The 12,197-nt window shown below is 37.8% G+C and overlaps 1 protein-coding gene across 4 annotated transcripts in view; it reads left to right on the top strand.

Annotated features, from left to right (window-relative positions):
• The window catches only part of SCML2 (Scm polycomb group protein like 2), a 53,012-nt gene extending 41,045 nt beyond the window's left edge, over positions 1-11,967 (top strand). The window contains exons 9-14 of one of the 4 annotated variants that reach the window (XM_027898575.1): positions 259-441; positions 1,486-1,599; positions 7,412-7,690; positions 8,383-8,546; positions 10,024-10,138; positions 10,446-11,967. In XM_027898575.1, coding sequence (XP_027754376.1) covers positions 259-441; positions 1,486-1,599; positions 7,412-7,690; positions 8,383-8,546; positions 10,024-10,138; positions 10,446-10,486 — 896 coding nt within the window. In that variant the 3' untranslated portion in view covers positions 10,487-11,967. Of the gene's footprint in view, positions 1-258; positions 442-1,485; positions 1,600-7,408; positions 7,691-8,382; positions 8,547-10,023; positions 10,139-10,445 lie in introns of those variants that run through there. The other 3 variants (XM_027898574.1, XM_027898571.1, XM_027898572.1) reach the window with 3 other exon arrangements.
• Positions 11,968-12,197: the final 230 nt, after the last annotated feature.

Genomic DNA, 12,197 nt, shown 5'->3' with positions numbered 1-12,197 from the left:
TTGTTACAGTGGTGTGAATCCCAAATTATTTTATTAAAATCAGTTCCTATGGAGCAAATTTAAACTGACATGGATCCAATGGAAGGTAAAATCAGTCCTTTAGATGCTAATTTTTTTAACTATTAGAATGATTATTTACTCCTCTCATGTGTCTTGTGTGGTTTAAATCCAATATGGATGTCTTCTCCTTTAAGTTAATGATGGTATTTTACTATACTTCATGATGCTTGGGGTGTGACATAATCTTCTTATTCACAGCTTCCTTTGATGGGGAAAAGCATGCCATCAATCTTCCTTCTGTAAACAGTGCATCATTTGTCCTGCGCTTCTTGGAGAAGCTCTGCCACAGCCTGCAGTGCGATAATCTCTTCAGTAGCCAGCCTTTCAGCCCTTACATGGGATGTGCACATAGTCCTATGGAGTATGATAGGAACAAACCAGGTACTGTTAATCACTTGCTACTTTCAAAAGCTGGTATTTTTGAGAAATGTGGTGAATTTTATGAAATGCAAGTTTTTAGTCTGTCTTTCTATAATGTGAATGGCTTAAAATGAATATACTTCAGTTCTTAGTGGATTGGTTCCACTGTGGTAGTGCTTTGACAGTAAGGGATAGCTCAGACCACATGGGCATAAATAATTTTGTTCAGCAGACTCCTCCTTGTAGGCAAGGCAGAAAACATATGTACTTTACCACTGTGATACCACTAAAAAGATGAGCTCAAAACTTCACATTTTATTTGTTAAAAATTATGTTTGGATCATAAAATAAACTTACCGAACAATACTTGCTGCCTATGAGAAGGGACTTGCCCTGAAAGGCAATTCAGTCTAACCCTTCCAACAACAGCAAAAGGTCTTTATTCACCTTACTTAATGGTGACTCCAAAAAAATTTGCATTCTGCTATGAACAGTCCAGTCTTCTAGTAGAAAAGGTGGATTTTGCAGGTGGCTGCTTGTGAAATTTTGCATGAGTCCAATATCTTTGCTGCACCATGAACACAGAGTGAAGGGGAAAGGAAATGACTTGCCCAAGATCTCCCAACAGATTGTTTGCAGGACGTGGTTTTACAATTCCCAGGTCGTCACCAGGAATTGTAGCTGAGATAGCCCTGTTGTCAGGGCAATTTCAGGAGATTCATATGGTGAAGCTTCCTCTCAGCTGTCTGATAGTTGAGTCTGTTTTCTGGGTGCTGCTTTGGAAAATATGGATTTTTTTCATCTTTCCAAAGGATAAATTATGTTTATTATCCTGTCATGTGAAAGTCATTAGTTTTAACCCTTTTCAGGAAAGTAAGTAGACATGGTCAAGGTAATTCAAGTTGGAAAGCTTGTGTTGAAATGACTGAGGCTGTGTGACACAAATAACCTGTGTGACACAAGTAACCTGGTTAGTGGCTGATGTCTGTCGTTGCCTCTGTCCCTGGACTTTGCCCATGAGCAGCTTTATGCTGGAATAATACATGGCGACTTTCCTCCTCACAGCCAAAGAAGAAATACCTGAAAACAGGAGTGCTAAACGATACTCTCAGGACTCTCCACCATATACTGCTCCTCTTTCCCCTAAGCTTCCCAGAAACGATGCTCATCCATCTGAAGGTAATTACATTATGTCGGGATTATATATGAGGATTATTTATGGTTTCAGTATTTCCAGTCAAAAAGGACGGAGTACAACATATGTGTCTGGTTTGTCTCTAGCCTTTGACAGGTCAGGGTGAAAGTATGTTAATTATTGATCACTGGCACAGATTTTGCACTTAGGGAAGATCTACTGCAAGTCACAGCAGTGCTTCCCCTAAACCCGCAGCCTTTTCTGCGAAGGGGCTCAGACACATAGGTGACAGATGAAGCCTCCTGCTTCGTGTATGGCTGAAAACCAATTGCCTTGAAATGGGTTAGGAGATAGATTGGAAGCAACTCTTAACTCTAGGCAGGAGTCATTAAGTGAGTAAGGGTGCAGCTTGATTATACAATTTAGCAGAGTTTATGGCTACCTGCCTGTGAAAGTTGTGCTGCTCCTGCTTTCCTTGCCTCCTTGTACCTTCATTGAGTCCTAGCCCACTCCTATTCCCTCTCCCTGGCTAGTTAGTGAACTGAACCATTAAACAAAAGCACAGGAAACATTCTGGTTAAGAGTCTTGCAGTTTACTTCCCTGGAGTGACTCACTGTGGACTCAGGTGAGCACAGGGAAGGGTTGAATCCAAGGCAGCCATGCCTTGAATCGATACCCAGCCAGGGTAGTGGCGTAGTCTCCCTGTGGCAGCTGACTGTTAGGTTGATGTTGTTCACTAATAAATAGCACTTTTTTCCTGTGCTGCAGTTCAACTGCAGTAAATGAGCATATGTCTAGTTTTAGTCTGCCTCAGATGTGAAGTAAAGCTTCTAGGTTTAAACCTCAGGGAGAGAGACAGAGCAAAAGGTTTTTTTACTCTGTATTTACTACTTAACTCGTTAAGCCATGGTAAATTGATGATATTGACTCATCCCATCTGATACATACTTTTTCTTGCTACAAGATATTTGCACATCATTTCCAAAGGCTTTTTTTCAAATATGATGGGGATTAGTTACTTTTCTTCTTTTTTTTTTTCTTTTCCCCTTTTTTTGTGTGACCCTGAGGTGATTTTGTATCTATCAGCATGAGTGGGGACAGAATAATCTCTTTTGTACAGATTAAAAAGTCATAACACTACAGTTAAAGCAGAAAAGGATCTAAAATTAAAATGTTCCAAATGATAGCCTATTTAAAATTGTACGTCTTATTATTTTGTATATATGTAGCATATTCACATCTTTGTATTTCCTGCAGCTGTTATTATACACAGTTCTGCATTGATTATTGATTTCTGTGTCTTTCCAAAAGAAGCACTGACTTAATTCCAGAGATACATTGTACACCTAAGTCTGATATTTCTGGTAGGTAACATAATAAGTGTGGAGCACTTAATTATGCTCAAATGGAGTTGTTTCATTTGGAGCAAAACAAATGTTTTAAGTAGATCTACATTATCTTGCTACAAATCTTTCTCAAAGTAAACATGAGTGCACATTCTGCTTTTTAATCCTTGTTTGCTAGTGAATCTCTTTTACAGAGGAAGTCTTTAAAATATGTTTCAAGACCAGTACTTCATTCTAAAGTGCAGTTACTTGGATAAAAAAATAATTAAAATAAGTGTTTTTCCGTGGTTTCAAACGTTTGAATTTGCACTCCCTGCATTTCAAGAAGCGGAGTGTTTTCTAGTGTTGTGTGTTTCCCATTAGGGCAATGTCCTCTGCTGCAAATCTGGAGGCAATTTTATAGTGGTCAGTCATGGGTTGGTTAGCAAGAAAGATCTGCCCCCAAAAAGTTCTTGTTCCATTGATGTTGTCTTAAAATAGTTGTTTTGAAAAATCATTTGAAGGTGAAATGGAATAATTGTGGGAAATGGGTCTTTCAAACAGCTCGTTTTCCTTCTAATCTGCTCGGGGATATGTTTTGCAGATTTTACTGCCTTTCTTGCTCACTAACAATTTCTTCTTTAAGTTATGAAAGATAAAGGAGGAGGGAGTGGAGAATAACTCAGACTCTCTTCCCCTGAAATCAGAATGTTCTTAGTACTGTGTCTGATTACATCAAGTTATTGTGTATGAGACAGAACAACTGGCTTCTAATTCCCAGAACAACTTCAAGAAAACAAGACATCCAATTCCTGCTAAGGCCTTCAGTGCTTCAACAGTATACTGTCATCCTTACATTTGAAACATAAGGCCTCTTATTGGCCTTTTAATAATCTGTACAGAGATCAGGCATTCTGCAGTGGAACCTCCCATCTCTTTCCATAGCACTGTTACTCTCAACTGCTCGAAATGTCGAGTTAGGAGGAATGTGTCACTGTGGATTGCAAAACTCCATTTGCTGGATGTTTGGAGAGCAACTAGATGGGTGGAACGGAAAGTGGATTGGGCACTATAGTTGCCGAATACCTTCCCTAAAAAATGATGGGAAATATGCCACCTTTCCCACCTTGTGTATGTGAGAATTTCCAGTAAGATAAATTCAAATGCGAGTATCACAGGGCAAAAAAGCAGCGTTGATCTTTCCCAAACCTATTTACTATTGTTTGCTTTAGGGTATAAAACATCAGAAAGAAATTTGGGATGTAATTGAAATAAATACAGTGAAATTCTTTTGTAATACAGTCAATTTTTAAAAATCTTTTTGTCTTCAGAAATCTTGACAAAGATTGTGTGAAACAATTATTTTTCAAAAAAAATCCTATGTTTGGACTCCTGCTTCTTTACTATGAAAGCTACAAAAATAGCTTTGCTGTAACTGTTTAAAGCATCACCTCTGCCTTTTGGCTTTGGACTGAGATCTCTGTTAGTGGTTTCATTCTCTACAGCTCTAATTTTCCCTTGGTTGGCTGCCTTTTAATTTTATAGTGTTCATCACTGACTACATCTCTTAAAATCTTTCTGAAATTCTATGGAATGATAGCTTTTGGTTTTAATTTTTATAAGTTGCTGCAACTACTTCTGAGAAATATGAGCTAATTTTCCTGTTTCTTTGAAAATCTTAGTAACTTCTTCTTTGCTTTTGTGATTGAAGTTTGGCAAACTATAAAGCTTTGCAGTGGTTATTTTAGAATTACTTATAAGAAAGAGAAGGACTAGTGTCCAAAAAAGCTTTTTTATTCTGCTACTATTGAATTTAGTAAACAATGTTATACTGTCTCATAGATAAGGAGTCCGGGAAGGCTGGGCACTCTTTAAGATGGAAATCTTTATAGGTGCAGGAGCAGGCTGTCTCCAAATGCTGAAAGACAAATGCTGCAAAAGACCGGCCTGGCTGAACATGACCTTTGGCATGAACTCAGGAAAAAAGGAGAGTTTATGACCTATGGAAGAAGGGGTAGGAAAGTTAGAAGGACTGCAAGGATGCTGTGAGGTTATTCAAGGAGAAAATTAGAAAGGGCAAAGCCCAGACAAAAGTTCACCTGGCTATTGCCTTAAAAGACAAGAAAATTTTTTTCTTATTTTTCTCATCAATCAAAGGAAGGCTAAGGGTCCAGCCTTTATTGTGTGTAGAGGGAAACAGAGTGACAAAGCTTGAGGAAAAGGCTGAAGTACTTCATGCCTCCTTTGCCTTGGTCTTTAATATTAAGAGCAGTTGTTCTCCATGTATCCAGCCTCGTGGAAGACAGCTGGACAACCTTCCTGAGCTGGAAGACTACGACAACCTAAACATTTTTGTGATTCAATCTAAACAATTTCAACCTAAACAATTCTATGATTCTGTAATCCAGTGGGAAATTGGACTGAGATCAGTGACCTGATACACCACTTAAGACATGCACAAGCCTATGGGGCCATATGGGATGTACCCAGGGAACTGAGGGAGCTGGTGGAAGTGCTCACAGAGCCACTTGTACCTTTTCACTCTCTTCAGCTATGTGAAGGAAGGTTGTAGGGAGGTGGGGATTGCTATCTTCTCCCAGATAACAAGAGAGAGGATGAGAGAAAATGGCCTCAAGTTGAACATGGAAAAGTTTAGATTGAATATAAGGAAAAATTTCTTCACCAAAAGGGTTGTCAAGCATCAGAACAGGCTGCCTCGGGCTGTGTCACCATCCCTGGAGGTATTTAAAAGCCATGTAGATGTGGCATTCAGGGACTTGGTTTTGTGGTGAACACGATAGTGCCGGGTTATTGGTAGGACTTGATGATCTTAGTGGTCTTTTCCAACCTAAATGATTCTGTAATTCTATTCTGTGATTCTCTGATCTTGCCTTACGGAATTCACTAAGTAGGGAGCTGGCTCTGTGAATGCCTTTATTCCCTCTCAGGATTATGCTGGCTGAGGACCAAAATACACTTAACAGTTCTTCATTGCACTCCACTTTTAAACAGGATTCAGCAGAGAACCTGAGACTTCACAAATGAAGTTGAAAGCATGCTTAAGAAGCTTGCTGTTTCTTTTAGGAAAATACACTTCCTTTATTTTTAATTGGGATTTGCCCAAGAAATTCTTGAAAATTTTCATATAAGAAGGGTAATGAAAAGCTTATTTCATGAACTTGTTTCACAGAATATACCAGTTCTTATTCCAAAGAATATGCTACTTCACTAGCATATGTTTTATAACTTCACTAGAGTAATTTTCAAGATGGTAGTGTGGGGCTTACACTTCTGTGAACCTGTTAGCTATATTTTTCCAGCTCTTAACTCTCCTGCCAAAGCAGCATTTGTTTCATACAGATTTGTACATCGTGGTTCCAACTTCATTCTCATGCTGTTGCTTGGCCTGATGCAAACAGAGAGGAGTATGTATGATTGATATAGAGTGGAGTGGTGGTCTTGTTGATTTAGGATTTTTTTTTTTCCCCTCACATAGCATGCTTCTCCCAAACAGACCTGAACTGGGTTGATCAGGAGTGGAATCAAGCAAACCTGGCTCCTGTCTCATGCCAGAGGGGGAAAGACCAGCTGAACTTCGCTGATCTGGCTTAGAAAGAATATTGATGGGCTCTAAAAATTCACAAGTCGTCTGAGTGGATGTTGTTTATCTTTTGCAAAGTAGAAATTAGCTGATAAGTTGTAAGAACTACAATATTGTTGTACTCCCTCCGTGAGATCTGATGTGTTTTTTGGTTGCTCCATGTGTTCAGTAACTTACATGTACCTTTAGCTTTCCAAAGTCTGCGCTTACGGACCCTGAGACCCCTCACTGTGCAAAGAACTAAGTGTCTATAGGTACAGGACTGTGGTCAAAATGTATTAATTACTGTGCTGTACAGGGCACTCACAGCCTTCTCTGGCTTTGCCTGTAATCTCTTCCCTTTTTAACAATGGCCCCTGTGTCTGAACCTATTGGGATCCATAGATAACGATTGTCCACTTGTTTTGTTTATGAAGTTAGGGACTCCCTCTGCTGTTTAGAACAGTTTAAACAATTGTTAGCTAGCATGAGTTTTTAATTTGTATTAAAAATTTCTTGCAAAATAACTGTTACATAATATTAATGGTTAGCTTTTTAAGAATATGTTTAAAAAATAATGAAAATTCTTGACTAAAGTTATTTGATGTATCAGTATTAACACTAGACAATTTTATAAAAAAAATTCCTTTGTCACTTCCCTATTCATAGGATTCAATAAATACAGCTGAAATGATTTATGGAAGGCTGTCTCAAACTTGACATATTAAATATTTTGCTACCAAAAATAAGTGTTTTAAAAATACAGGAAGAGACCACTGATTACTTCAGGAGAAAGGGCAAACTTTCAAAAGTAGTGGTTGCCTCACAGGAGATTTGTTAACAGGCTTGCAGTCTGTCAGTATCTTCAGGAGAACATAACAAGATCTTAAATAGCAAAGGTGTAATGTCCATCGCTTTGAACATATTGATACTTGCTTTTTGTGTAGCAGAAACTTTGCCTATAGAGGAAAACAGCATTTCCAAAGAACACCGATTTTCTGAGGACTGTATGGATTCTGCACTTAATTCTGTGAATCCGTCAAGCCCAACCTGCCGAAATTCCACAGAGTACCGTACTGCAGGAAGTGCTGCATATTACAGAAATTCCCATCAACCAGCAACTGCTACCTCAAATTCAGCCCCAATCCTGCGAAGTCTGTCCTTGAGCTCTGCTGGGAGCAGCAGTTACTGTGAAGTCAGTAGGAATCGAATACAGAGGCGGATTGAAGGTATGCAATTATATAAAACCTTCCAAAGTGTATAACTGCTTTTACTAACATACAGAGTTATGAATAAAGAACTTCTTTGCCATAGGAAAGCTTGCATATGGAGCGAAACGTGCTGTTGCCAAGCATGTCAGGCTTGCTAATATAACTGCAAATGCAGAACTTAAGCCTGTTAGAACTAATAGTGCCATGCAGGCTGGGGCAGGTCTTGCCTGCTGCAGCTTCCTCTTGCTGCTGTTGTAGAACCTGCAGCAAGCCAGACCAGACAGGGGATATATGTATCTCACTTCCTGAGCGTCTTATCAGCTATTGCCATGTTGCTGAAATACAGGGATAGGGTTTCCTACTGTCTCTCCCTCTGTCTGCACAGCTTAAATTGACTTTGCCACAATCCCAGTCAATAGCATCTTAGGATTTAGGAGCCAAGTACCAGTCAAACTAATCCCTCTAGGTATGTCACAATGCTAATGTTTGTGCTGCTGTAAATACTTACAGTTGTAGAAGGCATTTAAATACAAAAGAAGCAGTTCGGTATTATTAGAAGGAAAATAAAGCATCTTTCATTTTAATATATTGCAAAGAATGCATAATAAAAGCCAAAAGTTAATATTGAAGTGTCTTACGTGAAATGAAATATGTTATCCCTGTACAGACAAGTGATTCTTGTTCCTTTCACAATATTTTTATATTAAAAGCTGCAAGTTCCACAACTGGACCGGATTTGAATTCACTAAAAAGGGAACCTTCAAGAATATTGAATAAGGATCCTTCCACCTGGTCAATAGAGGAAGTAGTGCGTTTTGTGAAAGAAGCTGATCCACAGGCACTGGCTCCACATGCAGAACTCTTTAGGAGACATGTATGATGCATATTCATTCCTTTCTAGTAGATTGTGTGTCACGCTTATCTCTTAAAACATAACTTTCATGTCTATCACTCTGCTCACAATTGAAGGTGGAATAGACTCTACTTGTGTGTTAGAGGGAGGCTGAAAATTATTTTTCCACCTGAAACTCCTCCTGCAGTGTATTTTCTCTGTGTTCCAGTCTTGTTAGACTAAAGCAAATAGTCGGTGCTTTCCAGCATATATGGAATAATGCCAATACTGGAAATACCCAAGTTCCAATGGCCAACATCCCTGGTACCTCTAGAGAAGATGGTATTCTCATGTGCAGTATGGGGAATTTGGCACCCCCGTTTTAGAGATTTAATGTCCTGAAGTAGAGATACTGTTATCCCTCGTTACCTGGAACACTTGGTCAGTAATACTAGAATTCAGAGAATCAATTGAAATGTTGAATTCACCTGTTTGGAAAAACAATGTGCAGGGTTTCATAAGATCTAACTAGATGTTATCTTTAGAGATAGAAACTCTGTCAGTTTTTGCTGGTTTTGATCTCCCCAGTACCTTCTTGCAGTGCTTTTCTATGGCAGGTTGCTCAGCAAAGAGCTGCTTTCTTACTTCATTGTATATGACCCTCCAAAAAGAGGTTGACTTTCTCTTTATTAGTGTTTCACCATGTTCTGCACCAGCTCCTACTAACAGTTAAATCTCTGAGTAAGCTGGATTGAAAGGAAAACTTAAAATAACTTTTAATGGAGATTCCTGTCTTATGTTTTATTCTTAGTTGTATAACAACAGTAAACATCACTTGTTTTGTCAGGTTTATGTTTAAAAAAATAAGACAGAGTGGTTCTCTTTATGGTGTTTTATGGAACTAATTGCCTGTCTACAGTATGTAATGATACTAAGAGCTTAGGATTGTCATATTTCAGCAGCTTCTCAGTCAGGCTGTTAAAATCTGACTAAACTGTCCTTGGTCTTGATCCTAACAATCTCTGTGGTTTGACATGGACATAGATCTGTCTTATTTCACAGATTTAGATGGTCTATAACCCCTTCCTCTGTGTGACTGTTTGCATGCACATGCCAAAATCCTCCCACAGCTGTGTTCAAGGTTCAGTGCAAGGCCTCAGTGCTTGGATCATTTAATCTCTAACTGCACAGACCCTCCTTTGCAGCTTCTTTTTTCCCCCTTGACCCACTCACTTTTTTTCTTCCCAGTCAGTACCTAATTTTGAGGGCTATTTGGTCAGTTCCCTTTATTTACTATATTTTTCTTTCTTTAACAACTCAAATACCTTAATCATACATTCAAAAATACTAAAATGAATTAAATTTCAGTGATCATCTGTAAATATAAACTTATGCTAAGTTACTGTTTTATATATAGTAGATTTTTTTTACGACAGTATAAAGAAATATAATGTACTTTCCAGTTTTACCATGCAACTTGTTCAAGTTATATGTTGTGTTTATTCTCTTCCTTCTGCAGGAAATTGATGGGAAGGCACTGCTCTTACTCAGGAGTGATATGATAGTGAAATATATGGGACTGAAGCTGGGGCCTGCCCTAAAGTTGTGCTACCACATTGAACGACTTAAACAAGGAAAGTACTAGACAGTGGGGGTACCACAAATGTGTGCGTTTCTGTCACACTAAGCTCTCAGGTTCACAGCCATTGCCTTTGTTTGAAACTGTTTTGCTGATATAAATAGTCTTTATTTTTTGAAAGTGCTCTGAAAATGTAAAAAAGACATTTGGGATAAAAGGAGGGGGAGGGATTTGTATTACATTCTGGTGTTTCTGTGAACTGTTTCAGAATGTTGGCAGGGAAGGACAGTTGATCATACTGGGTGTGGGCAGGTCGGGTAACAGCGCTCTCTGAATCCTGAGAAGTGTGTTCTGTGTTACAGGCTTCAGCCAATGTGTTCATATTCAGAACCAAAACAGCTGAATCCCAAAGGGAAATAATAAAATAAACCAGGTTCAGGTGTTTAAAATTTTTACAGTGATGGCTGTAAACTTTTATATTGCAAGAAAAACTTAAAATAGCAGATCTCATCTCTGTAGTGAATACTCTGTCTGGTCTTCCAGAAGAGAGAAAGAATTATGGAAGAGAGGGCTTAATACAAATATAAGCTTTTATAAAGTGTGATTATCAGTCCTTCAATAAGTTAAAAGGACAAATATACGGTATATTGTCAATTTATGCAGGCAATAAAATAAATATTTCTGATTCATGGAACGGCATATTGGCTGTATAAACAGCCATTTCTGGGACAAACTTATTTCACTGGAACAATGCATCCACATCTTAAACATGAAAAAACATTCCATATTTTTGCTCAGTTTGGCACGGATATGTGTGTTCATGCTTTTTTATATGTACATGTGTATGTGTCAGGGAAATACATACTATATATATATATATATAAATACATACACAGTGTACATATGTATTTGGTTTTTTAATGTGTACTTTGCACTGTGCCAGAGAGAACTGTACAATTTTTTTTTTTTTTTTTACCAGTAAATGTAGCTGTGTATTACTTTCATTAGCACCTGTTTAATGTGTTCTTGGAGTCAGAAGGTGACAAACAATCAAAAGGTGTCTTTATTCATACAGGCGAGATCCCTGTACTATGCAATACTCCTGAATATTCATCCCTTAAATCTGAGCCATATATTCCGATATATTTTTGGAAAGACACATTTGATTACTATGTTTTGGCTTTATATTTCCTGTTTGGAAGTGCTACTATGTAACTGATAAACCTTTTTTTGGGGGGTAAAATTGGTGCTGTTTGTTTAAGCTGCAAAAATGAGTGGTGACAATAAAACAGTTTGTCACTGCATTGTAATATACATCAGGGAGATGAAAATATACTTTCTGTGTAGGAAACTGAATGTAATAGTGAAACCATATATAATAGTGACGTGATAACTGTTTGTTAGGGAAGGTGTAGTCCTAAAATGCTAGGGTTTATTATATTTCTTAATACCTTTTTATATGAAAGCATATAGTATAAATGTATTTTTTACAAATTCCTCTTTTGAAAATGCCTTGCTTTACTAGTAGTCTGATACTCATCAGGTTTCAACAGAGATACTGCTGCAAAATAGTGAATTTGGTGACTCACAAGTCCAAGTATTTTGTTAGTTTAAGTGTCTGCAATGCAATTTTAATTCAGCAAGTTCATTTGGACTTTGAGAATTGTTTTTGTTGTTACATCATTAGACATTTGACACTAAAGTTTATCTATATCGATTTGTTTTGCATATCTTTTGTGGCGCATGTGTGCTCAGATGAATAATACAGGCATGCTCTTTATAGTGAGAAAAGGTCAGAGCATTGATTGAAGAAACAGAATATTTTCTCTTTGTGTTGGAAAAGCACCGACTTCCGTATGGATTCTCCAACAATTATGTATTAAGGAAAACATCATGCCCCACATGTTCAGTATCTTGTTTATACATATATATAATTGTATACTACTTCTTCCACACTTTATTATGCTGAATTTGTGTTCTTCAGCATAAAAGGATCTCATATAATTTAGGTGGAAGTAATTGACCGAAAACAGTTTTCATTTTTTACGTTGCCCTTGGCATAAAAAAAACAAAGACGTTTAAATTTTCTGTTTGGCCTATATGGAATGACATTT

Source organism: Empidonax traillii, unplaced genomic scaffold (assembly GCF_003031625.1).
Source record: "Empidonax traillii isolate 1590-97213 ecotype Southwest subspecies unplaced genomic scaffold, ASM303162v1 scaffold605:size788243, whole genome shotgun sequence".
Lineage (NCBI taxonomy): Eukaryota > Metazoa > Chordata > Aves > Passeriformes > Tyrannidae > Empidonax > Empidonax traillii.
Note: the sequence above shows the minus strand (reverse complement) of the source record. Positions and strands in the feature narration are given on the sequence as shown.